Source organism: Scyliorhinus canicula, chromosome 14 (assembly GCF_902713615.1).
Source record: "Scyliorhinus canicula chromosome 14, sScyCan1.1, whole genome shotgun sequence".
NCBI classification, from domain to species: domain Eukaryota; kingdom Metazoa; phylum Chordata; class Chondrichthyes; order Carcharhiniformes; family Scyliorhinidae; genus Scyliorhinus; species Scyliorhinus canicula.
Window position 1 is genome coordinate 43160718 of NC_052159.1, and position 27170 is coordinate 43187887.

Consider the following 27170-nt stretch of genomic DNA (forward strand, 5'->3'; position numbering starts at 1 on the left):
TGAAGATAGCCAGGCTGTGCGATTCATTGCCTTCACCACAATCTCAGGCCTCCCAATGTAGTTATACAGGCTCCATGATAGTAGCCCCTAATGTTTATAAACTGCATGGGCTGCCATTTCATTCATGTTCAGTTGGCGTGCGATAATTGGAAGCACATACTGCATGATTGTGCACGGTACCCTGGGAGTTGCCATGAGTCCAACATCCTGAGTCACTCTCAGGTGCCTGAGATTTTCAAGGAGCAATCATGTTCAGCGGTGGCTGCCTGGGGGTAAGAGATACCCACTGAATTGCTGACTGATGACTCTGTGTTACCCTCAAAGTCTTTGCGGGGAGTGGTCCACCACTGAAGGAGTTCCTCAGGATAGTGTCCTAGGCCCAATCATCTTCAGCTACTTCACCTTACTTCCATTAGAAGGTAACAAGTGGGAATGTTTGCTGATGACTGTGTTGTTCCTTGTGTCTTAATAAAGCTTGTAGTCTAAAAGTTGGAGAAGATGCTTTATTGTGAATTTGTTCTGTCTTCAGAGCTTACCTTATAGCTACCTCAAATGCTGCCTGCCTGTGTCTGTGTCCTGCTACCAGTTCTCCCTTCCGTGAAGTGTGTCCTCACTTCCTGCCCCTCTGTATTTATAGCTCTCCCATGCTCCCTCTAGTGCTTGCTCAGTTGTATTGCATCTACACTGATACACAATCACCACATCCCCCCTTTTTTCTTTACATATTTTCTGTACATCGTTAAAGAAAATTGTACAAAACAGTTAGATTACTTATGATATGTGTATCTATACAAGTGATGGTGCTATTGCATATTTTACACAGCCAATTTATATTTATGAGTCCAATCTTAATAAAAACATTTATGAGTCCAAACGTGATGAATTTGTTCACTGAGTTTTTTCTTTTTTGTTGTTGACGTGGTGATATTGATATCGCAACTCCGTTGTGAATGTTGTCGGTGTTCTTGTTATTTTAAGTAACCAATACGTCATCCCATTGTTTGCGCATGGTCGAACCACTGATGTTGACCGACATGGTTTTTCCGCGCTTGTGGTATCGATTTAGTATGTCATCTGCCTTGAAAGCTGGTGTGCTTGCTTGTTCTGGAGCAGATGTGAATTTTTGTGATTCGTTGTCATCCCATGGCACGTTTGTAGTCTTGTCATTGCTTTGCAGTGTGCTGTGGCATTGTCCTTCATGTGCAGAGTTGTACCATTTTGTACAAGTCGTTGTTTCATTGCTGTTGTTTCTGTCGTTCCTGTCTTTGTTGTTTTCGTTGCCGTTCTTGTTGCTGTTTTTGTCGTATCAGTCTTTGTTGTTGTCACTATCTTTGTTATGCTTCTTGTTGGTTTTGTTGTTCTTCTTGTAGTTTTTGTCGTCGTGCTTGTAGTTTTTGTTGGTGCTGTTGTTGTTCTTGTTTCTGCAGTGCTTCTTGCGATTTTTGTTGTTCTTATCGCGCTTCATGGTGCTTTTGTTCTTGCTGTTGTTGTTCTCGTTTCTGCTGTGCTTCTTGTGGCTTTTGTTTTTCTTGTTATGCTCAATGAGTGTCCCGTGTGGATAATTTGAGTCATTGTCACAGTTATTGGTGCGAGTGTCCTTTGTGGAATCTGTTACATTGAACGTTTCGTCTCGAGAACGGTGAGAATGATTTGATGTTGCATTAATGCTGGTGACATCAGTCATTTGTGGTGGATTTGATTCTTCGTCTTTGCTTTCTTGGTGCTCCTCTTCTGGAGTCAAATTCTTCACCATTTCATTTGACGCGGTCTCTCTGGACTCTTGGTGCTCCTCTTCCAGAGTCAAAATCTTCATGATTTCTATTGGCGTGGTCTCACTGGACTCTTGGGTGGCCATACTCTGTGCTTCTGTACAGACAAGCTGAGAACTGTCAGTCTCGCTGTGATCCTGTATCTCCTATATGTCGAGTGTGATCACCTTGTCACTGTTTTCGCATGCAGTGGGTAGATGTACATTGTCTTCTTCTTGCTTATGTGAGCTTGGTAGGCTTTCATAGTCTGCTTGCGGTTGCTCAGAGACGGCGGGTTGACCTTCATGGTCTTGTTCATGCATGGTGTTCATCAGGGAGTGTTTGCTTGCTTCCCTTTTGGAGTCTTTCATCACTCTCACTGTGGAGCCTGTCATCGCTCTCTCTGTGAAGTCTTTCTGTGCGGCATCGTCTTTGTCTTGGGTATTGCTGTCATCCAATGTATCGACGATCTGCCATGGCACCATGGTGTTGGATTCATCTACCACGAGTAGATTAGTGTTGAGCTTTGCGACCGTGTCGCTGATGCTGTGATCAGCATATCCGAATAACTCAGCCATGTCCGAGTAGTATTGTTCGAAAAACAAATCATCTTTTTTAGTTTCGTGTTTTTATTTGTTCTCTTCACTTTGGGTGGTGCAGATTGCTTTTTCCAGGGTATTGAGAGTTATTTTCAACTGCTGGTTTAAGTTCAACCGTTTTTCTGTTTTCTGAGGCAAGAAAATTTGGTTTACAGCTTTAAATATCTTGTTTTCAATTTTCGGGCGTTTCCCTTTTAAGTGGGCGTGGTCCGGATCCTCAGACATCATGACACTCGTGACATCATGCATAAGAATCAATCGCACATGCGCATATCGGCCTTCTTTTACGGTGCGGTTTTGTGTCCACTGCGCATGCGCGACTTGCGCATGTGCATAACGATCCGCGATCAAAACGTTTTGAGACTGCGCATGCGTGACTTGCGCATGCGCATAACGATCAGCAACAAGAACTTTTTTAAACTGCTCATGCGCAGAACGCAAAATGGGTGATTGTAACTGCGCATGCGCGGCTTCTGTTTCCTGCGCATGCGCAGACGCAGATTTTCATTCTTTGTGCCCCAGAGACTGTAAAATGTGCTCCGACGCCATTTTATCGCGGATTTCAGCGTTTTTTAAAAAGTGTAAGTAGTTATCGTTTCCTTTCGATCTGTACTGGATTTCAGCGTTTTGGCTTTGTGAAAAATTCAAGTTACTTCTTCCTTTTGATCTCAACTGGATTTCAGCGTTTTGTCTAAGTGAAAAGTTCATGTTACTTTTTCCTTTTGATCTAAACTGGACCTCAGCGTTTTGTCTCTGTGAAAAATTCATTCTTCCTTTTGATCTGTACTTTTCACTCGTGATTTCTTGACTGAACCCTTTCTGTTCTGATAGTGATTGTTTTTTTGCATCACTTAGTCTCTGTGCAGTTTGAGCATACAGTGCTGTTCAAATTTCATACAGTACTCTTCAAACTTTTTTAGTATTATTTGTAAGTTGTTGCTGTCTTCAGCTTTTGAGTATTTAAATCCATTATATACTTTTCTAGCTTCATGGCCTGCGATGAGCAGTGCTATTTTCATTTTGTCTGAGGCTGCTGCTAAATCATTAGCTATGATATATATATCTATATCGAACATTTATTTAAATATTTTCCAGACATTTCTTACATTACCGGTCATGTTCAGCTGAGGTGGGCGTCCAACCCACATCCTCGAATAAGCGAGGTCTTCCCAAGTCGAATGTCCAGGAGGAGGTTTCCATGCCATTTTGGTCTTTCTGTGTCTGCAGCTTTTCCTTGAGTAATCTTGTATTAAGCTTCTGAAGCCACTGCTAGTACCATGTGTTGTTCCTTGTGTCTTAATAAAGCTTGTAGTCTCAAAGTTGGAGAAGATGCTTTATTGTGAATTTGTTCTGTCTTCAGAGCTTAACTTATAGCTTCCTCAAATGCTGCCTGCCTGTGTCTGTGTCCTGCTACCAGTTCTCCCTTTCGTGACGTGTGCCCTCACTTCCTGTCCCTCTGTGTTTATAGCTCTCCCGTGCTCCCTCTAGTGCTTGCTCAGTTGTATTGCATCTACACTGATACACAATCACCACAATGACTGCATAATGTTTCATTTGTGACTCCTCAGACACTGAAGCAGCCCATGTCCAAATACAGCAAGACCTGGCTAATAACATGCTTTGGCTGACAAGTGGCAAGTAACATTCTTGCCACACAAGTGCCAGGCAATGACCATTGCCAATTAAGGAGAATCTAACCATCGGCCCTTGACATTCAATGGCATCACCATCGCTGAATCCCCCACAATCAACACACTGATGGTTACCATTGACCAGAAACTGGACTGGACTAGCCATATAAATATGGTCTGGATTCTCCGGTCCCCCAGCCATATTCTCGGCGATGCGCCGTTTGCTGGCAGCTGGGTCCGCTCTTCCCGCTGCTTGTCAATGGGATTCCCTATTGAAGCTACCCCATGCCATTGCAAAACCTGGGGTTGGGATGCGGTGCCAGCAGGAAAAGAGAATTCCAACGGTCGGCGAACACTTTGTCCACAACAGCAGATCAAAAGCTAGGAATCCTGCAGGGAGTAACTCCCCTCCTGATTCCCCAAAGCCTGTCACCAATCTAGAAATCATAAGTCACGGGTGAATACTCTCCACTTGCCTGGGTGAGTGCAGATCCAAAAACACTTGAGAAGCTCGATAGCAACCAAAAAAAACCCAGCCCATTTGATTGGCACCCTGCCCTTAAACATTTACTCCCCCCACCATTGCTGCACAGTGTCAGCCGTGTGTACCAATTCCAAAATGCACTGCAGCAACTCACCAAGGCTCTTTCGACAGCACCTTCTAAACTCACTACCTCTACCTTACAGAAGGGCAGCAGATGCTTGGGAACCCCAACACCTTCAAGTCACACATCATTCTGACTTGGAACTAAATCACCGATCCTTTATTGTTACTGGGTCAAAATCCCGGAAATCGCTTCCCAAAAGTAGTGTGAGTTTACCGAGAACACATGGACTGCAGAGGTTCGAGAAAGCAGCTCACCACCACCTTCTCAAGGGCAATTAGGAATGTTCAATAAATGCTGGTCTAGCTAATGACACCCACATTCCAAACCAAAGTTTCAAATATTTTGCAGGTACAAATTCCACATTTTAAGGGTTGTAATGTATTACGTTTTTCATTGATATTAAAATATATACTTAAGAAATTGAATTAATGAAAATAATAGATTTGCTTACAGCAAGGTAACGTTTATTGAAATCTGTGGCACATAGCGTAGGTTCACATCTACACATTCCAATTCTGTTTCCCGGCAATCACACTTCTGTGGGTACTCCTTAAGAACTGGAAAACAAATATATATCTCATCTGATAATATGCAAAAGAATTCTTAATAACTTTTGTACAGCTGCCATAGTTTATTTTTTGTGTATTAATATTAAAACACAAGATCCAGGCTGGCAAAGCTTTAAATATTCAGTGTGGGCCAATTAAACTAAATCTTACTAGGGATTATTTTGTCCATCTATGTCCCTTGGCACAATGAAAATCAAGGTTTCAACAATCGAAAAACCAATTGCCTCGCCCTGAGCTGAGCTTTGAGATCACCTGCTTCAATTTTCAGGAGGATCTTGAAATGGACAGGCAGTCTCCCATATCAAACAAGGGACATCCAGGCTCCCATGTGGGCAGCAGGGTAGCACAGTGGTTAGCATTTCTGTCTCACAGGGACTTAGGTTCAATTCTGGCCTTGGGTGACTGTCTGTGTGGAGTTTACACATTCTCTCCATGCCTCCGTGGGTTTCCTCTGGGTGCTCCGGTTCCCTCCCCCAGTCTAAAGATCTACAGGTCAAATGGAGTTACGGGGATAGGGCAGGGGATTGGGCCTCGGTAAGGTGGTCTTTCTGAGGGTTGGTGCAGACTAGATGGGCTGAATAGCCTCCTTCTGCACTATAGGAATTATATGGATGAAACAGGCACAATTCTCCATTTAGTATTCATTCATATACCACCCCCCCCCCCCCCCCCCCCCCCCCCCCCCAAATCTTCCAACACCGTTACCTCCTCCAGCCCACAACCCTCTATGAACTTTTCATTCTCCAATTCTGGCCTCATGTGTTTTTCCCGTTTCATTTCCCCCCACTATTTGCAACCATGCCTTCAGCCATCTAGGTCCTGAATATTTAAATGATCCCATCCCCAGGGATAAATTAAGGAACTGGTAAATGGAACTTCCATCTCACTGACTTCTGGCACATGTGTTGGTAAAAGTTTAATCTTTTAATGTTTGAAATAAGGTTCTAGTTTCATCGGGTTTTAAAAAAAACAAGATACAGATAAACACTATTTTGAGAAAACTGATGTTTGAGATTAAATCACTTACAGCATTCTTTTGAAATGTTTTCGTTTTGAATTGCAGGAAAGGCCTTTTCAAAAATGTCTGACAAGCCAGTATAATCATCTAAGTGGACAGCAGAGCACATTTCAATAAAGCTTAGGCACAAAAAAGTAATTGAGGCTGACATAGTAAATTATTTTCCCAGGATTAGAATTAAAATATAAACAACAATTGAATACCTCAGTAAGTAAGTAAAGTAAGCTAAGAGTTTAGAGCAGAGGACAGAAATGGTAATTATGACAAGTAAACTTAGAACATATCTTCAAATATTTTATTGAAGTATATTCATGATAATCTACCAAACAAGTCAAGAATAAACAAAACTTGGTTTCCTCCCACAAGTCCAAAAAGACGTGCTGTTCGGTAATTTGGACATTCTGAATTCTCCCTCTGTGTACCCGAGCAGGCTAGGGGCATTTCACAGTTACTTCATTGCAGTGTTAATGTAAGCTTCCTTGTGACAATAAAGATTATTATTATCTTGCCCATACTTTATGCCTCTTGGTCTCTGGTGTTATAAGTGAGGTTCGAACGTACGTGGTCTGGTCAGATCTTAGAGCTTAGCCACACAAGAGGCATGGACAATGTTAGACATATCAAATATTTGGGAATATATAGGAAAACGCCAAAAATATTTCAGTGCAGAAGTGCAATCTAAAATACACCAATACATTAGCTTGTATACTGTGAAGTTTTTCCTTGTCTGATACACCTGCAAACATTTCAGGAAATAATTTTGCACAGCATACAATGATAATATTTCAAAATAATGTTCATTTGTTCACTGCAAAATTGTGTCAGAATAATAGGAATACTTCAAAAATGTTTCAGTGCACAATTGCAACCAAAAATACACCAGCTATGGTACAGTGAAATACATTTAATAGTTTTTTCTGCACGCAATTAATTTGTAAACATTTCAGAAAATAATTTTGCCTGGCAACAATGACACTGTTTTAACATAAGGCTCATTTGTTCATAACTTCCATTCCTAGGAAGGCCGTACCCTGAAGGTACCCCGGATGATGTGCTGGGGGTCTCCCCGGAAGTGTCCATGCAAGGATTGCCTGGGAATTGCCGGGAGAATTTAAATTTCCAATGGAAAATTCCCCAGCAGAGTGAACGATCCAATACTCACATTTCAATCGGAGACTTCAGATGGTTCTGACACTCTTAGCAGAAGAGTTACCCAGGGAAAGGATTTAAAACTACTTCTGATGCCTGGGTAACTATGGTACTGACCCCACTGACTACCTCCTACTCCTGACTCTTTCCACTCCTTGTGACCCTCTCCACTCCCCGACTACCCTGCCCACTCCCAGATTACCTTCCCGACCCCCTTTTAACCTCCCAACCCCCAAATACCTACCCATCCCTCACCCCCACTCCCGTCTACTCTCCCAAAAGCACCCTGCCTCCCACCCCTTCATTTCCCTCCCAACCCTACCATCCCCAAATTCCCCTGCTCTGGCTTCTCACACTTAAAGTTACCTGGTTTATGGCAGCTAGTACAATGAAAAAGGAGTACGGCTTCATTTCCCTGACCATCTTGCACTGTACTGAAGGCCTTCAGGAACAGTTAGGCTGCACACTTGTCACCAGGCCAGGGGAGGATGGCCAGGCAAGAAATATGCAACTCCGGCTGAATGCAAGTGAAAAGTAGTGTAGTGACAAATTGATGAGGGTTATTGCCATTCCACAGACATTCTGGCTCATTATGATTTTTACTTTAGAATACACAGGGAATCTGCGATGCTGTATGGCTCTTACCATTCCCTTTACATAATCAATTCTGAGTCCCAGTAGAAGCTGATTCTTTAATAGCATTTAGAAATTAATCTAGATTTTAAGTTGATAATTTGTAATCAATGCTGGGAACGAGTGCAGGGACCAAACTAGGTTCAAAATCACTGAAAAGACAGGGTTTAAAAAAATGAAGAAACATAACTAACATTACCTCAATAATTGTAACTTCACAGATTGTTCTATATCTATTCAAATTTGGGTCTGTGGGTGTGGGCAGGGGTGTGGGTCACGTGTCACACAGATAAATAAAAAGGATTCCATATCTATCCTACATTTGTAAATCTGCTTTGCATAGATTTGCGACTTCACAGCTTAGACAACTTCCTTTGAATAAACAGCTGATCCAAAAAACATGTACCAATGTTTCAGATTATAATAATTGTTCCAACAATGCTTTATATTATGTGCCATGTAAATGACAGTCTGATAGGTTACTCTGAATCAGATGATCAAAAGTATGTTACCACAATCTGCCTCATCAGCTCCGTTTTCACAGTCTTTAATGTTATTGCAATACAATGACTGCGGTATGCACACTGAGGGACTGTCACATGGGAAAAATCCAGTTGGACAACGAGTGTCAAGGATGAATTCTGACATTGCAAGTTCTAAAGAGGGAAGAGAGAGAGAGAGAATAAATCACTGAAATTGTGTTACTTGAAGACCTACTCTTGTGAAAAAATTGTTCACGTCAAGATCAAGGTATTGGAATCAGCAGAGGATTTCAGCAAATTAATGAGGCAGTCAGGATGTACAAAATGCAAAGATCATAAACTGATACACAAAAGGGTCAAACTGTTTAATGAGAATTGACACTTCAACTTGATTCAAGTCCACTTGAAAGAACAGAATGATTTAAACATTTATTTCCTTTTTCCAATTTTACTTTATTTTCTATTCTCGTCATCTGAGGGTCCTGACTGTTGCAAATATCCACATCTGAGTATGATGCTATTCATTCACATTGAAGCCAGATCCTTTCTTCACAAACTTGCATTTGTCAACTGGGGTCACAGTATAGCAATAACAAGCAAAAGCCCTGGCTGGTTTTATTTTTCTCCCTGACCTAAGAATACCATTGTAGTGGCCTGGTTGAATAATGGAATCATAGAATGGTGATAGAAACATACTAGCATAGGAACTAGGAGCAGGAGCAGGGCATTTGGCCCTTCAGGCCTGATCCAATAGCTTAGAAAAGGCCATTCAATCCATTGTATCCATGCCTATTCTCCGCAAGTACAACTCATCTAGTCCCACTCACCCACCTTTCCCTGATACCCTGCGATTATTTTCTCTTCAGATAATTATTCAGTTCTCTTTTGAATTCCTCAGTTGAATTTGCCTCCATCGCACTCCAATGCAGTGCATTCCTTGTCTTAACACTAGATGTGTAACAAACATTTCTCCTCATGTCACCATTGCTTCTTTTGCCAATCACCTTACGTCAATATCCTCTGATTTCCGATGCTCCCACCAATGCGAACAATTTCTCTTTGCCTACTGTGTCCAGGCATCTCATGGTTTTGAACACATCTTTCAAATCTCCATTTTTTACGATCTCATATGATGTTATAACTGGACAGGAAGATCCCAAAATGGAACCCTGGCTCAAAAGTCCATAATGCTACATTTATTTTAGAAAACATGGAGGAACAGAGTCACCTAACTGCTAATTCATTAAAAGAATAAAAAAAATTAAACATGAAAAGGTTAATTATGATACAATACAACTCAGGACTGGGAGAAGGTGCAGTTTGAAGCAGCCATCCAGCCAAAGCAGAAAGGTCTTGAGGCTGCAAAAAATGTCTTGTTCTGAAGTCTTAGGTTTCCACCGAGAATTGGCATAAGAGAATTGGCATAAGAGAGAGTTTGAAAGGTCACGTGGTATGCATTATTAAAGTCACAGCAGTGTTCACTTGGGGTAATATCACTGGATTTTTATAGTTAAACACCCATAAGAGAGTATTACCTGGCTGGTGTTACTTGTAGGTCTGACCAAGGAAGGAGTCTTTTCGGGGGACTGTTTTGTGAGGCAAATGTTAACTGTGTAAATGTAGTGTTGCGTGCTTAAATTTTCTTTTCTTCTTGTTAATATGTGGTGTTTTTACAACCGCAACCTCAAACCTGAAGTTGACAGGATATGGGAAACATCTACATTAACTTCCTTCAACTTCAGCCAAAGGCAGCTAGACTCCAGGACATAAGAACATAAAAACTAGGAGCAGGAGTCGGTCACCTGGCCCGTCAAGCCTGTTCCGCCATTCAATAATATCATGGCTGATTTTTTTGTGGACTCAGCTCCACTTACCCGCCCACTCACCAGAACCTTTCATTCCCGAATTGTTCAAAAATCGATCTACCTTTGTCTTAAAATCATTTAACGAGGTAGCCTCAACAGCACCACTGGGCAGGGAATTCCACAGATTCACAACCCTTTGGGTGAAGAAATTGCTCCTCAACTCATTTTTTAATCTGCTCCCTTTTACTTTGAAGCTATGCCCCCAAGTTCTAGTTTCACCTCCCAGTGGAAACAACCTCCCTGCTTCTAACCTATCTATTCCCTTCATAATTGTATATGTTTCTATAAGATCCCCCATATTCTTCTAAATTCCAATCAGTATAGTCCCAGTCTATTTAGTCTCTTCTCATAAACTAATCCTCTCAAATCCAGAATCAACCTAGTGAATCTCCTCTGCGCACACTTCAATGCTAGTATATCCTTTCTCAAGAAAGACCAAAACTGTACACAATACTCCAGGCGTGGCCTCATCAGCATCCTGTAGAGCTGCAACATAACCTCCCTGCTTTTAAACTCCATCCCTCTAGCAATGAAGGACAAAACTCCACTTGCCTTCTTCATTACCTGCTGCACTTGCAAACCAACTTTTTGTGATTCATGCACAAGGACACCCAGGTCCCTCTGCACAGCAGCATGCTGCAATGTTTTACCATTTAGTCTATTTTGCTGTTATTCCTAACAAAATGGATGATTTAATATTTATCAACATTGAACTCCATCTGCCAGACCATTGCCCACTCACTTCAACTATCTCTATCCCTCGGCAGACTTTCAGTGTCCTCTGCACACTTGGCTCTACCACTCACCTTAGTGTCATCTGCAAACTTTGACACAATATACTTGCTCCCCAACTCCAGATCATCTATGTAAATGGTGAACAACTGCGGACCCAATACTGATCTCTGAGGCACATCACTAGCCACTGACGCCAACCAGAAAAACACATATTTATGCTTGGGTGAAGAAGTTTCTCCTCAACTGAACACGTAATTTGGGTACGCAGAGTCCAACCAGCAGCCCCCACCCCAACCGAAAAAAAGAAAATCCCAATTGTTTTTTTTTTAAACCGAGATTGCAATTTCTTGGATAATGTAAGGGTCCAGGCGAGAACTCCTCCTCCTTATTCTCCAAAGGAACTAGTAGTTGGGTTTTCAGTGTGGTTTAAGGTCAGGTGAGATAATTTAATTTTATGTAAATTCATAAATTTAAAATTATGTAAAAGCATCCAATTCGGTGGTTGTACAAAATGTGTAAGTATAAATCACAATGCTTACACAATATCTCGAGAAGAAACAATATCTAATTCTTATTTTACTTGATATAAATACTAGACTTTAAAAAAGGACTTGGCAATGCCAGGCTGGCACCTAGGTGGCTCTGCCAGGATGCTAGGCTGACACTACCTGGGTACCCAGGGCATCACCCTGCTCAAAGGTCATGCAGCTGGAGGCTTCTGATCCTTTTGGAGACCCTTACAAGAGCTGTTCCATCTAGTCCACATTTGTGGGGACCAGTAGCAAAAGGCGCTCGCCCGTGGTCTCAGAGGTGAAGGGGTTGAACCCAAAACTGGACACAATACTCCAATACCCTTGGAAATCTGCACATCAGAGTGAGGCTAGATGCCTCACTCCAATGTGCATATTTGCTAAAAGATTATCCCTCCCATTGTGGCTGGGATTCACTTCACAATGTCTCGCGAGATTGCGTTAAATCTCGCGAGGCATTGCGAGCCGGGTAGATCCAGGGAATGGAGTCTCCCGGCTTTCAACAGCCATGCTGAACTGTGGCGAGCTACTTTTCTGCCACAGTGTGACCATAGGATTGCGCCCAATATAAATGGTCTGCAAGCAGGGTCTGAGTGTAACAGCAAAATAGTGAAGAGGAGATAAAAATACAGATACAGGAAAATACTGAATGGAAAGCAAATTCAAAATGCCGCAGGGTAGAGGGATCTGGGTGTCTTTGTTCATGAATCGCAGAAAGTCAGATTGCAGATACAGTATGCAATGAAAAAGGCAAATGGAATGTTAGTGTTTATTGCAAAAGGACTGGAGTATAAAAGTAGAGAAGTGTTGTCGCAATTGTATAGGGTGTTGGTGAGACCACGGGCGAAATTCTCCGACCCCACGCAGGGTCGGAGAATTGGCGGGAAGCGGCATTATTTCCGCTCCCGCAGGTTTTTCAATTCTCCCGCCGGTCATAAACCGGCGTTGTGCAAATCCCGCCGGCAGCCTGTGAAAACAGCTGGCGCCGGCGGGATTTCATTTTTTAAAAAACTTACCTCAAATCTCCGGCCCGGATGGGCCGAAGTCCCGCCGCTGGGAGGCCTTCTCCCGCCGCCGAGGTTTAAACCACCTTGGTGGCGGCGGGCTCAGCGGCGCGAGCAGGCCCCCGGGGTCCTGGGGGGGCGGGGGGCGATCGGACCCGGGGGGGTGCCCCCACGGAGGCCTGGCCCGCGATCGGGGCCCCCCGCTCACTCTGCGGGGCAGTGCCGTGGGGGCACTCTTTCTCCTTCCGCTCCGCCACGGCCTCCGCCATGGCGGACGCGGAGGAGACCCCCGCATCGCGCATGCGCCGGCAGTGACGTCAGCGGCCAGCTGGCCGCTGACGTCACTGCCGGCGCATGCGCCGACCGCCGAAAGCCTTTCGGCCAGCCCCGCTTCCGACGGCGCCGGGTGTTTGCGCCAGTCTTCTGGTGCAAACTGCTCCGGCGCGGGGCTGGCCCCCAAAGGTGGGGAGAATTCCCCACCTTTGGGGAGGCGCGACCCCTGAGTGGTTGGCGCCACTCCCCTACGCCGGCACCCTCCGTCACGCCGGGTAGGGGAGAATCCAGCCCCACATCTGGAGTATTGTGTCCAGTTTGCGTCTCCTTATTTGAGAAAGGATGTGGTGGCATTAGAGGCAGTTCAGAGGAAGTTCACCAGATTGATTCCGAGATGAAAGGGTTGACGCACGAGGAAAGATTAAAACATTTTGCTTATCCTTGCTCAAGTTTAGAAGGATGAGAGGGGATCTAATTGAGGCATAAAATATACTAAAAAGGGATTGATAAACTAAATGTTAACCAAATGTTCCCCCTTGTGGGGCAATCTAGAATGAGAGATCACAGGTTTAGGTTGAGAGGCGATACATTTAGAACTGAGATGAGGAGGAGCTACTTCTCGAGGGGGTGGTGAATTTGTGGAACTCGCTGCCTATAGTGCGGTGGAATCTGAGTCATTAAATGGTTTGAAGAAGGAGATAGATATATTTCTGATAACAAATGTGTTAAATGGATATGGGGAACAGGTGGGGAGGTGGACTTGAGACCAGGAAGAAATCAGCCATGATCTGATTGAATGGCGGAGCAGGCTTAAAGGGCCAAACTGCCTATTTCTGCTCCTACCTCCTATGTAGATGTGTATAATCTTTATCAGCAATGTCACATTAATGTGAAGGGAGTTGACTATGTTTGTGCTTGATCAACTTTGCACTTAGAAAATGCAGCTTGCTATAGGTTTTACTGAAAAGTAATTTTAAAAATTAATTTCTTGTACCTATCCCATATGGTATGGCCCTTATTGTTTTACAAGTAAACCTTTAGCTTTTAAAATCCCAAAACTGTTACTGGATTTTGAGCTGCCGAGTTTAGTGCATTTTCTTCGAATTTTCAAAATACATTAAAAAAAGTATGCCAAGTTTCCCTCTGTGATTTGGTTTGCTCAGCATTTAATATCTGCTGTGGTAATAATGCCACTATGACTGAGAATAGCTGTATGTTCCAGATTTATTAATTACATTTCAATCCAACAGCTGCTGTGGTGGGATTTGAACTTGTGTCCCCAATGCATTTACCTTGGCCACAGTAACATTATTACTACAGTATTGCCCTCAGCAATAACCTGCTCACCGACACTCAGTTTGAATTGCACCAGGGGGCCACTCAACTCTTGCATTGGCCTTAGTCCAAACATGGACAAACGAGCTGAACTCAAAAAGTGAGGTGATGTTGGCTGCTCTTGACATCAAGGCAGTTTTTGACTCCTTATGGCATCAAGCAGTTCGGGCAAAACGGGAATCAGTGATAATCAGGGGGGAAGCTCTCCACTGTTTGGAGTCATACCTGACACAATCATTTCTGTCCCAGGACATCAATGCAAATGTACATCAAGGTAGTTTCCTCGGCCTAACCGTCTTCAGCTGCTTCATCAATTACCTTCCTTCCATCATAAGATTACAAATGGGAATGTTTGCTCATGATATCACAATGTTCAGTACACTGCCTGCTTTACTTTTTGACAGCATCCAGAACAGCCAGAAGTGGGCATTATGAAAATGCCATTCCCTTCGATAGCGAGGCCTTCAAGCTAAAGAGCATCAAGAAAGTTCCTTTCTTTTATGCTGAAGATGCAGCCGCAGACAATGTTCTCATCAGGCAGGGAGTGGAGGGGTCCACCACAGATTTTTAAACCGTTCTTAAAGCTTTTTGTAACGTTATATGTTTTGTATGCATACCCAGAGACCTGGCGAATCATTTGATAGTTTTGTCATGGACCTGAGGCTGAAGGCCCAGTCATGTAACTTCGGTGACTTAAAATCCTCGCTAATCCACGACCAAATTGTATATGGTGTGCGTGATTACAACCTTCAGATGATACTATTGCGGGAGGAAGATTTAGTACTGTAACAAGCAGTGAAGATTTGCCAGGCGAGCGAGATTGCTGCACAAAGAATATGCACAAAGACGCACTCAGCTCAAAAGGTTTTGGTGCCAAAGTGGATGAAGAAGCCATCATCATTAGTGCTGTGATGCATGTCATAAATAAACGTGGTCTAAGTCGGATGGCCATTTTAAGCAGCAAGGCAATGCCCGGCATATGGAAAAGCTTGTTTTTGATGTAGCCGTGTTGGGTATTTTGCAAAGCAATGCTTTGCACGTTCCACCATAGATCATGCACGAGCGGTGTTTTTCAAACTCTTTTTCCCGGGACCCACTTTTGCCAATGGGCCAACCTTCGGGACCCACGCCGGCCAACCTTCAAAATCCATGTTCCGTTCGCTTCCCCAGTTTTCCAAGTCTAAGCAATGGATGGGACACTAAAGCCTCCTTGCCCCAGACAAAGGAGAGAAAGAAACTCATCTAGATTTCCTGTTCTTAATCACTACCTAGTAGCCCCTGGTGCATTTAACAAGTCAATATTGAGTGAGGACAGGATAATTAAGCTAATGGACCCCCAGAATGCGAAGTACCTGAATTTAAAACAGACCATACTGGAAATAGTCAGCAGATCAGGTAGCACTTGATGGCTGTGATGGAAGGCCATCAATCTGAAAAGTTTTGCCATTTCTTTTTTATCACTGAACTTTGAAACGCTACTCAAACCTAAAATGAAGGGCAAGAGAAAATAAAGGCATATCCTTATTCAGTCATCCTGTCTCCCCTTTCTCAGCAACATTGTGTTGTCCATATAGTGTTGAAGCCGCTCAGAGTTTTATTAGCTGGCTGAGCTGTGCCATTAAATACATCCGCGCTCACAGACACGTGAAATCAGTACAAGTGGGCAAGCATTTAATTAAAATAGAGAGAGATGGGAATGACAGTTTTCACGGTTAGTGGTGTGGAGGAATTAAAACAAATATGTGGAGAATCATAAAACAGTCTGAATCCCATTTGCAGATCTTTCTAAACACACCCAATGCTCAACGGTATTTAGCAATTAGAACAGAATTTTGGATAGGATCATATAAATCCAAGCAATGTGCAATTTCACCTCGACATTTTAGGTAGGATTTTCCCTGCAGGCTTCTGAGGTTGCTGTTGGGAAACTCTGCGTTAGCAGCTGATGGGCATAACGAGCAGCAATACAATCCTGCCTCCGCGACCCTTATGATGCCCACCTACGACCCACCCGCAGGTCGCGACCCCCACTTTGAAAACCTCTGCTATAGATGAAATTGACACAGAGGAACAATTTTACATTGATTTAATCGCGCCCAAGAAACCATGCAGTGAACAGAAACAAAGATGGAAGCACAATCAGAACAAAACATGAAGACAATCAGAAGATTCTGAACAAATTCACTCCCGTACTCAAATCAAAGATAATGCTCAATTATACTTTCATTCGGTGTGGCTTTGACCCTAAAGCGTCAGCGAACCTAGTAAATCGGCATATTTGGCAGCAGCTAAATGTGAAACGGGACTTTGCAAATCGGTCAGGAACCATGCTAGACATCGCAACAGAATGCTAGAGACTTTTGATGTTTGTGAATTAGTGCTGTCAGTGGCAGCCTAACGGACGCAATACTTTTTCATATTGTAGATTTGGACAGGGACTCGGTAATTGATATAAAATTGTATGAATCATTAAATCTAGTCGAGTGGTAAAATCTCCTAGGAGATAGCTGGTCATCTCAGCACAGGGCATTACAGTGTGTAAAGTGTACGAGGATTTAGAAGAAATTCTATTACCAGGCATAGGGACGGACTGCCGGCAAGCATTCTACAATTCTGGCAACAGTCTTGAAGAATGTGTATCGACTCAATGGCATAATACAAGGAGACGATGAACCCACATTAGAGCATCTGTGTGATGTGAGTATTTCACGAATGAGGCGATCACTAAAGTGCATCAGATGAACTCACAGCTGCTGACATGGTGCGTGGATGAGCCACAGATCATCGGCTCCGCAGCCTGCACAATCAGCTGGAGGGAAGGCAAAAATGTAACAGTGCAAGAAACTCAAACAATACCAACCCACAGGGGTCGAAACAATCAAACGACAGCAAAAAGAACCACATCCAAGGTATCGCTTTTCAACTTTTTCAGGCCTACTCCAGTTGCACGGAATGGAAGTTCAAGCTCAGTAATGGTGAACAAGCAAAAGCCTGATTTTGAAATTGGCGCCCTTTTTCAAAAACATGTAATTCCGTGTGCACAGTTATATTTTTCAGGTGAAAAGACTGACGATCATGCTGCATCTGGGGCCGAAGACCATGAGAAACCGTTTGAGGTTACCAACAATGATGAAATTAAAATGGGCGATGAGTACTGTGAGCTGATTGTACAGTTCTTCTCCAGATGAGGCTCCAGAGACAGGGCTCCGGCAGTCTGTAAGCAATCACGAGGTGGTCATGGGGGACACCCGGACCGCGCTGGACTCTGTGGAGAGCAACAGTTTGGAAATGGCGCAGGCAGAATTGAAGGTTGCTAATACTACTGACGATAAGTACAAGAAATCGTACCGATTTTAGATAAACTGGCCTTGGAGATACATGATGTCCCGCTGCAAGTTCTGGAAATGGTTCCAATGGCACACGCCCAAGAAGTCGGCGACACAAAAGTTGAGTGGGAGGACATCGATGAAGAGGCTGATTGCGGTGATGTGGAGGTTGAATTATTAGGCGACTCTAACACTGATCCTGAAGGCGACCGAATGACCATGAGTTTGATCCAGAAGACCCAGGGCTTGGATCAGCTCAAACAGAAGCCATAGTCATCTCCAGTGATGACGGCCAAGTCACTGATGGTCCTCCAAGCCGAGATGAGGTGAGACCGGCAAACATCCTCCATGCTGGCACTATAAACAGAGGTAATCCAGCATGCTGATGAGGCCGTAGACATGGGCTCGCACTGACCAGAGATGAGGAGACGCCAAGACCTCTTCGGATACCTCACCACACAACAACGACCAGCGTCATGAAAGAGGCTGCGACAAAGAAGACAACCAAGAAACACACTAGGGCACTACACTGTGTCCAGAGAATAAAAAAGATAAAGAAGAGGCTGGGAGCACCACCGTATCCCGCCAGCCAATCAATATTGAATGCACTGGCAGGTAACAAGCTACAACATGCCAGAAAACAAAAGCAAAAGAGACTGCTGACGCAGATGTGGCGGTCTTGGACAAAGGCCTTTCAGCGACACAGGGCAAAACACAAGACAAGCAAGAAACTTGCAAGTGAGCCAGACTCTGCAGAAATGGACACCAATTTGAAATATTGATTTCTGTACAGAATGGAAATGGACACTTTCTGTAAAAGAAATTTGCTCACTGTATCAGTGAGATGCCATACTGCATAATATGTAATGTGGTGATATGCCTCTGCGCCATATCATAGTTGGATGGTGTGAGACCTCCAACCAGCAGGTGGTGGTACAGACACATCATGCGGTATCAAGACCATGGTCATGTGACCTGGGACCTGTATATAAAGAGAGGCTCACGTGGCAATCTCCAGAAGAACATGAGATAGAGGGTAATAAGACGTACATGTAACAGGTCAGCAGAAGGTGTACGTTCCAGAGGAGTAACAAGACTCCATGACAACATGCTCTGTATCAGATTGCCATCCTACCGCATGCCACACAATAAACGGATCTTGGTTTGGCCAGATTGAAGTGTTTGGTGAGTTCATCTTAAAGTACAAGGGACCAAACACAACACAACTGTCCTGCCTTCTCTCAGAGTGCCAACCAGAGAGCAGTCTGCTGGCAACCTTCACTCTGAACACACACTCTCCCCCAGATCAGGAGCCGCTCGACCCCAGATCTCTACTAGCAACATTAGGAAGAGCATGTTCATCCAGATAGTTACCCTTTGACTGCAAGAGAGTCCTCACTGGTGAAGTACCTCTCTTTGCTGTTTGATTGTTGGCAGCTGCCTTTATGGTGCTGACACTCGTAGAGTACAGGCACACTGTTCAGGCATCAAAGGTTGCAAGACATCCAGTCCACTAATCATCCTCTCAGACAGGCCATCTGATCTTTCAAGGAGGCACTTGAGAGTTCAGGGTCCGTGAATTGCGATCACAACTGACAAGGCTAATCCTTCCTTTCAGATAGCCTTCAGCTATAAAGCTCGAGGCTGGTCGCAGTCAAAGGGGTGTAAAATGGGAATGTGAATGGCCAAGTGTAAACGTAGAAAAGAAGGCAGCCTGCAACATTGAAACACAGAGCCTCTTGGCGCCTCAAGGAGGGTGAAATGGACTTTCATACGACAAGCTGCAGCCTGGCTCTGTCCTGTGATAGTTGGTAGGACAGAGAGGGTGTGGGTGTGGTTGCCCCTGTTATGGGTCTCCACAGTATTTAAAGTTGGCTTGAATGTCTCACATATGGTCACACAGGAGCTGGTTTAGCATACTGGGCTAAATAGCTGGCTTGTAATATAGAACAAGGCAGCAGCGCGGGTTTAATTCCCGTACCGGTCTCCCCAAGCAGGTGCTGGAATGTGGCGACGAGGGGATTTTCACAGTAACTTCATTGAAGCTGACTTGTGACAATCAGCGATTATTATTATTATTATTATTATTATATGCTAGCCTCCTCCCACACACCCGCCCCCCAACTACCCAGGGGTGAGACCCGACCTGGCCCCCTCCAGCACCTTGGCCAACCCCAGCTCCCTTGAAGGGCTGCCCACCCCCTCACAGCAGTGGGGCATCAGCTATGGTGCCTTTGAGTTGCATACCGCTATATGGAGAGGGCTACTCACCTCTCCTCGGCATACATGGGGCCAGGACCCCGCTTTTGTAGAGGAATACGAAATAACACCTGCATGACTTCTCTCTAGAAAATGGGTAACTCTTGGGATGCTGTTGTATTTGACTTTAATCTCGCAAATGAGATTACAATGAATGCAAATGGGGTTTGATCAGGTTCCTGTCCCTTCTGGGCGAGATCCTGGTTATGCACAAATGCAACAGCAGATATGCCCTACTTTTCTGTACAGTAACATGAGGTTTTTACAGTTCAACATGAAGATGTCACACCTCATACACAGGGTGCTGCTGTATAGTGTTATGACACCCTAGATGAATGTGCGGTCAATTCCAGCCCCACAGACCCTGGAGTCCCAACACAAGTGAATTGACCAATAATTGGTATAGAGGTTCCTTGGCCCCTCGATAGGCACCAGATTTGTAACTTAAACACAACTGTTTATTTATAACAAAAATAGAGATAAGACATGCAATTGTTATGGGCCAGGGTTTAGAAAACTCCAAAGTATATCATGGAGTTCACCTGACCTACAACTGTTTATTTATTTTGGTTACGATGAGCACAAGGGCCTACCTTTCAGGTGTTATTCAACAGAGGCCTGAAGCACTTCTAATCAAAAACAAAGTTTATTCTATGAATTTCATTAACATTTTTATCAACACACACAGTAAGCATTTTTATCAACTACTAACATAAATACCCCACACAGCTACAGTACTCGTATGTATAACCATTAATAAATATTTCCCTTAAGCAGGTCCAATGTAAAAACAAGATCCCGTAAACCAGAAAACCCTTTGGAAAGGTGTGGTCCAGCACCCAGCATTCAAGACCTGGTTTGGATGCTATTGTATCCTTTCTAAAACAGCAGGTTTAAATTTCATCCAGAAAATAATTATTTATTTTCAAGTTATCAAGCAGTGTGGAAACAGCTTTTAAAATCCAGATAGAGAAAAAAAACCCTTCTTTTTCAACCTGTGCTGTACAAACTCAAAACGAAAGTAAAACAAACTCAAAAACGAAAGCAAAAATCCAGAGACACAGCCCAGCTCCACCCACACAATGACATCACTGAAGCCATGTGATAAGAAAAAAATATTTCTTAAAGGGACACTCCCATGACACAATTATTATAATAGAATAATGGCCAGCTAATCTACTACTCCCCCTCCCTTTTACTGTCCCACTTTCTACCCAAACACATAGAAGAAATAGACACACACACAGAGGGAGAGGTAAAAATAATAAGAGGATTTATATGACATAGAAGGTGTGTGTCCTTGCTTTGGATGTTGAAGTTGTTGTAGTAGCTGGCTGTCCTGCCAGGATGCGGAGTGATTGTAACCACGAGCTGGATTGCCAGTAAGGATCTTCTGACAGTAGCATTCAGTCAGAACCCCCAGGGCTTCCTCTTGGGGACTCACTTAATTTTTATTACCCTGGGCCTTCACTCAAAAGAACAGCCTCGGGCCGGTGTAATTCCTATTTGTTTTCAACTCCACCAGAATGACCATTCTGAGATAAGAACTAAGTTCTCCACATGAGAATTAAGAATGGTTTTAAACACCTGATCCTGCTTTCAGCCACTGGCTTTTTTGGATTCTTTAAGATTTTCTTTGTCTCCCCTCAAACCCAGTTCTCAGCCTCAGTTTTTTTTCTTTTATTAAGGGGCAATTTAGCGTCGCCAATCCAGCTACCCTGCATATTTTGGTTTGTGGGGATGAGACCCTTGCCAACATGAGGAGAATGTGCAAATTCCACCTGGACAGTGACCCGGGGCCAGGATCAAACTCGGTTCCTACTTTGCCACCGTGCCGCCGGTGAGTTTTAATCTTATTTGGTTTCCGGGTTCACTAAAATGTCCTCGTGCTTTACAGAGGGGAAAACAGAGTCTCCAACCGGGCGTTTGAGAGAGGTTTACACTTTCATGGAGAGAGAAACTCAAAGGGCCTCCTTCAGCTCGGAGTTCAAAACTAAACTAAAAGCAAGATGAAGCCTTCCTGCCTTTGCAGAACATTCCAGAACAGTCAGCACCAATCAGCATAGATTATCAGCTAAGCCTCAGCAATCTGTAAACGTGCATTGGCTGACAGCCAGATCCATCAAGATGTGTCATCACTGATGCCAGACCAAACAGCACATCCTGCTGGAGTTTTAAAATAAAAGGTGCAGTTTATCTTAAAGACATAGTCCCATTAATTATCCAGGTACAAAAATTGAAATGGCAGAACAACAGAAATTAAAAGGAAAAAGCAAGGGGCAGACAGGGATTAACAAGAGAATCTTTACAATACTACGGCACTATGAAACAACCCCAAATTATCACCATCAGAACCATCAGCCTCAGCATATTACAAACATATATGGTGATACGTCCTTCATAACCTGGCTTCCTAATGTAAACAATGCCAGCAAATGAGGCACCAAAGCTCATGAGATGTATTCCTTCTCTGGTTATCATAAGAATCCAGTGGTCTAAGGTTCAAACACCGATATTCCTTACTTTTTTCACTGTCCATCCATGTATGACTTTAAGGGAGGCTTAATGATCACACCCCACAGCCAGATGTATCTCAAGCACGAGTGCTGCGTACAAGGCAGTTATCTGCACAACAGTTTTATGCATTGGCTTGGGTGTAAGCATCGCAAGTCGAGATGAAATGTATGCTCCAGGGAATGTTGATTTTCTGCTGTCCCCACTAAGTTGACAGCACTTATACTTTAGGTGGTGGAGGATGTGCTTTGTGGGAGAAGTAGGGTGCTCTTTCCAAGGGCCAATGCAGACCAGATGGGCTGAATGGCCTCCTTCTGCACTGTAGGGATTCTATGATTCTACGACACTGGAACCCAGGGATGTTACATGCAGAGCTCACTTCAGAAACTCGATCACTGACTGAAATAGATGGTGAGCCGGTTCATTCAAAGAGCTGTTGTTGCACAGTTGTGAGTTCAATCGATGCATTATGCCTCATCTGCATGTATATCGACACATACCACTGGCACATAGCAGCATGTATTGGGTGTGAAATTTCAAGTCATAGTGGCACTCTCAGTAATGTGGGCATGGTTGATATACACAGGGCTGGGAAGGTGAAAGAAGCTGAGGGTGCTGAGGAGCACTCAGTACCTTCACCCTTCTCAATGACCAGCACAGTCCAAGGTTGGGCTTTAGGTGGGTTGATGGGGCTAACTGCTGATGTGTTCCAGTCGTCCATTACAGCAACTGTTGTACTAATGGTGGGATAGTCATGTTAAAGGGGACACAGCTCCTCATGTATTCTGTGGATGTTGGTGCCCATACTCTGAGAGGACTGGTCCAGGGCGCTGAGGGAGGCTGACACCCTTTCCTGGCTGAGATGTTACAATCCCAATTGGTGTTATCACTGGATGGAAGATCTCAGCATGGAACCCTGGCTCAAAAGACAGCAACTTTTATTTTTTTTTAGAAAATGTGGAGGAACAGTGTTACAGGAACACTAATAATTAATTTTAACAAGAAAAAAAGCATTTATTAAACATACTTCACAAATATGCACCGATTTTAAGGTTAACGTGGGTTGTAAAGTACATCTTAGGCTATAATGGCCTCAGTAATAAAGTTCATTTAAACACATAAGCTGGCTGTGGTTAAATACACTGCCCTCTGAACCAGAGTGAATATTTGTGAATTTCTCCTCAACACCCCCATAGATGATTCTTAAACCATGAGCCATCTGGTCTCATTGAACTCCGGCTTCCACATGAGGGATGTCAAATTCCGCTTTCAAAAAGGAACTTCCAAATTTTCTTTTAAACAAAGCTTTCCCTCAGACGGTCCATCAAGGATCCATTTACAGGTTTTATACCCCCTCCCCCTTCCAAATGTCTTTGTCTTCACACTTGTTTTAACTATTGATTGTATTCAGGTGGCATCCAACATTTTGATTTACCTCAGAGTTCGGCTTTCCCACTTCAAAACTGGTGACTGCAGTTGTCTCTTCAATCCAGAATATTTTATCTGTTTTTTGTTGAAATCCCTTGGTTGGATTTGTAAATAAAAGGAATCCTGGTGAAGGGACTTCTGCCTCCGTGAACTTATTACAGTGGCGACGAGGGAAACAGAACGATCCAAAGGAACCTGCTCAACATTGAGGGTAAGCCACTGACAGGCAAAATGCTTTTATTCAGGAAGTTGGACTTCGGGAAGTGAAAGACTCGGCACAATATGTAGAGCGGATGAAGTACTTTTTTTAGAGCAAATGATATTATTCCAGATGAAAAGCAATGAGTCATTTTGCCAGCCACGTGTGGGCCAGCAGCCTTTGCCATTATGCGCAGTCTCACTTTTCCGGAGGCACCGGATACAAACAGTTTCCAGGAATTGACGGACTTAGTAAAAGAGTACTATGACCCTAAACCACCTCTGATCCTGCGAAGGTACCGGTTTTATTCAGCATTCTGAGACAAGGGGGGGGTCAGTTTAAAACTTTTTAACAAGATTAAGGCGATGAGCAGAGGCTATAGAATTTGGCCTGATGCTAAATGAGATGCTCCGAGACGGTTTGGTATGTGCAATAAATAATTTAGCAATACAGAAACATCTGTTAGCAGAGGCCGAGCTGGATTGCAAACAAGCATTGAAGCTGGCTTTGTCCTTGGAAAAAGCAGCAAGCGGTGCGCATGAGTTACAGGGTACTCCGATGGAGATAGACGCCCATACCAGTGAAACTGAGTTAAGGAACTACAGCTGGGGGATAGGCAACTGCATAGCCACCCTCAGGAATGACTCGAATTACCTAGGCCCACTCGCAGAACCGCTCCCAAGTAAGGGAAAATTAAGTCCAGATAGAGGGCAGCCCCTGCAGCCTTTCGCCTGGCAAAATATTGTAGTTGTTGCCGGAGATCGGAGCCAGAAAGGAGAAATAGAAGTGCATAACCATCATCGTGGAGAAAGACACGTAGGCCGGGGTACAGGAGAATGTACACCCTAGAAGCTCCACCTGCCTCCAACAAGGAACAACTAAATTGTGTAACCATAGTTAAATCAAAACCCATTAAATTATCCATAAGGTTGAATGGACGTCCCACACTAATGGAAGTCACCACAGGAGCAGCCGTGTCTGTGATAGGGGAAACAGTATTTAATAAAATTCGCATTGGACACTAACCTTTATCCCTAACCAGGACCTCAGCAAAACTGAGGACATACACAGGGGAAGCACTGAGAGTGTTGGGCACAACACGTGTACCAATGGCTTATGGAGGGCAACTGGTTAGGCTGCCTTTAATGGTAGTAAAAGGTGTGGGGCCAAGCTTACTGGGGCAAAACTGGCTAAAAGAGATCCAGCTGGAATGGGTAAACATTTTCCAGATGGAAAATGGCCGCCTGAGCGAACTCCTGTGCAAATACGCAGAGGTTTTCCGAGAAGGGTTCAGAACAATAAAGGGAGCAAAGGCGACATTACATGTAGATCCAGAGGAAGCCCCAAAATTCTACAAGCCCCGACCAGTACTCTTTGCATTAAGGCAGAAAGTCGATATGGGAATAAAACGATTAGAGCGTGAGGGAATAATAAAACCGGTCCAGTTTGCAGAGAGGTCGGCAGCCGTGGTGCCTATCCTTAAGCTGGACGGCTCGGTCCGCCTTTGTGGAGATTTCAAACAAACGATTAATCGCTACTCACAACTGGACAAATACCCAGGGCGCGATTCTCCGCTGCCCACGACGGGTCAGAGAATAGCGGGAGGGCCTTCCCGACATTTTTCCCGCCCTCCCGCTGTTCCTCCCCCCCCACGGCCGCCCCACGACACGAATCGCTGCTCGCCGTTTTTTTTACAGCGAACAGCGATTCTCCCCAGGCCGATGGGCCGAGTTCCCAGGCCTTTACGGCTATTTTCACGAACGCAATCACACCTGCTCTCACCGTTCGTGAAAACGGCCGCAAAGTGCCGTCCCGGACAACCATGGCACCGATTGGCACGGCTGCACCACGGCCGTGCCAAGGGTGGCATGGGCCTGCGATCGGTGGGCACCAATCGCGGGCAGCGGGTCCGATACCCGCGCACTATTTGTTCCTCCGCCGCCACGCAGGATCAGTCCGCGGGGCGGCTGAGGGGCATGACGGCCCGCGCATGCGTGGGTTTGACGCATCTGCGTGATGATGTCATCCGCGCATGCGCATGTTGGAGCTGTCCAACCCGCGCATGCGCGGCTGACGTCATTGCGCGCGTCAGCCTCCGTGACGCTTGGCGCGCGGACTTAGCGATGGTCGCTAATCCCGCGATGCCGTGCTTCACGGGGCCGCGCTGCTAGCCCCGCCCGGGGGGGGGGGGGGGGGGGGGGGAGAATCGGGTCCCAGGAGGGGGCGCTGAGGCTGCCGTGAAACACGGCCAGTTTCACGGCAGCCTTTACGACTCGCAGCATTTACGGAGAATCGCGCCCCCAATTCCCCGGATTGAGGATTTGTATGCAAAGCTGGCTGGAGGACTCCTATTCTCAAAGCTGGATATGAGCCATGCATTTCTACAGCTCAAGCTGGACGAAGAGTTGCAAAAAATCACGATAAACACCTCGAATAGCCTTTTTCAGCGTACAAGATTACCCTTCGGGGTATCGTCAGCCTGTGTGATATTCCAGAGGACAATGGAGAATATATTTCAAGGGCTACCACAGGTCGCCATTTACCTGGATGACGTCCTCATTACATGAAAAACAAAGGCAGAACATTGCAAAACCTGGAGGAAGTCCTGAGGAGGTTTTCAGCAGCAGGCGTTCACCTAAAGTGGGAGAAATTAGTTTTTTCCAGCACCTCAAGTAACTTATCTGAGATACAAGGTTGACAAGACAGGATTACACCCTTTGGAGGATTGGGTGAGGGCCAATTAAAAATGCCCCAGCTCCCACCACAATCCAGGAGTTAAGATCTTTTTTAGGACATACAATAGAAAGTTCATACAGAACATGGCTTCCATCCTGGACCCCTACACCAATTACTAAAAAAGGGGCAAGCCTGGGAGTGGTCCGCCTGCCAAGACATGGCTTTCAAGAAGATCAAAGAACAGCTCTCCTCAGAGAACGTCTTGGCACACTACGACCCCAGGAAAGAGTTGGTGCTCACTTGCGACGCGTCTGGGGCAGTTCTGGCACACAGACGGCAAAACGGACAGGAACGGCCTATACCGTTTGCTTCCAGGACGTTAGCAGCAGCAGAACGAAAGTAACCCAAATTGAAAAAGGAAGGACTGGCTGTGATCTTCGCGGTGAAGAAATTTCACCAGTACTTGCAAGTCGGAAATTCACTATAATTACAGATCACAAGTTATTGCTGGGTTTGTTGAAAGAAGACAAAGCGGTGCCACCAACTGCTTCGGCCAGGATCCAACGCTGGGCCCTACTCCTGGCGCTGC

The 27170-nt window shown here is 44.6% G+C and overlaps 1 protein-coding gene across 2 annotated transcripts in view; it reads right to left on the reverse strand.

Moving 5' to 3' along the window:
• The window catches only part of LOC119977745 (relaxin receptor 2-like), a 185506-nt gene that overhangs the window by 131724 nt on the left and 26612 nt on the right, over positions 1–27170 (reverse strand). For both annotated transcript variants that reach the window (XM_038818950.1, XM_038818949.1), the window contains exons 2-4: positions 8468–8611; positions 6183–6260; positions 5038–5143 (exon numbers count right to left, since the gene is read on the reverse strand). In XM_038818950.1, coding sequence (XP_038674878.1) covers positions 5038–5143; positions 6183–6260; positions 8468–8611 — 328 coding nt within the window. The remainder of the gene's footprint in view (positions 1–5037; positions 5144–6182; positions 6261–8467; positions 8612–27170) is intronic.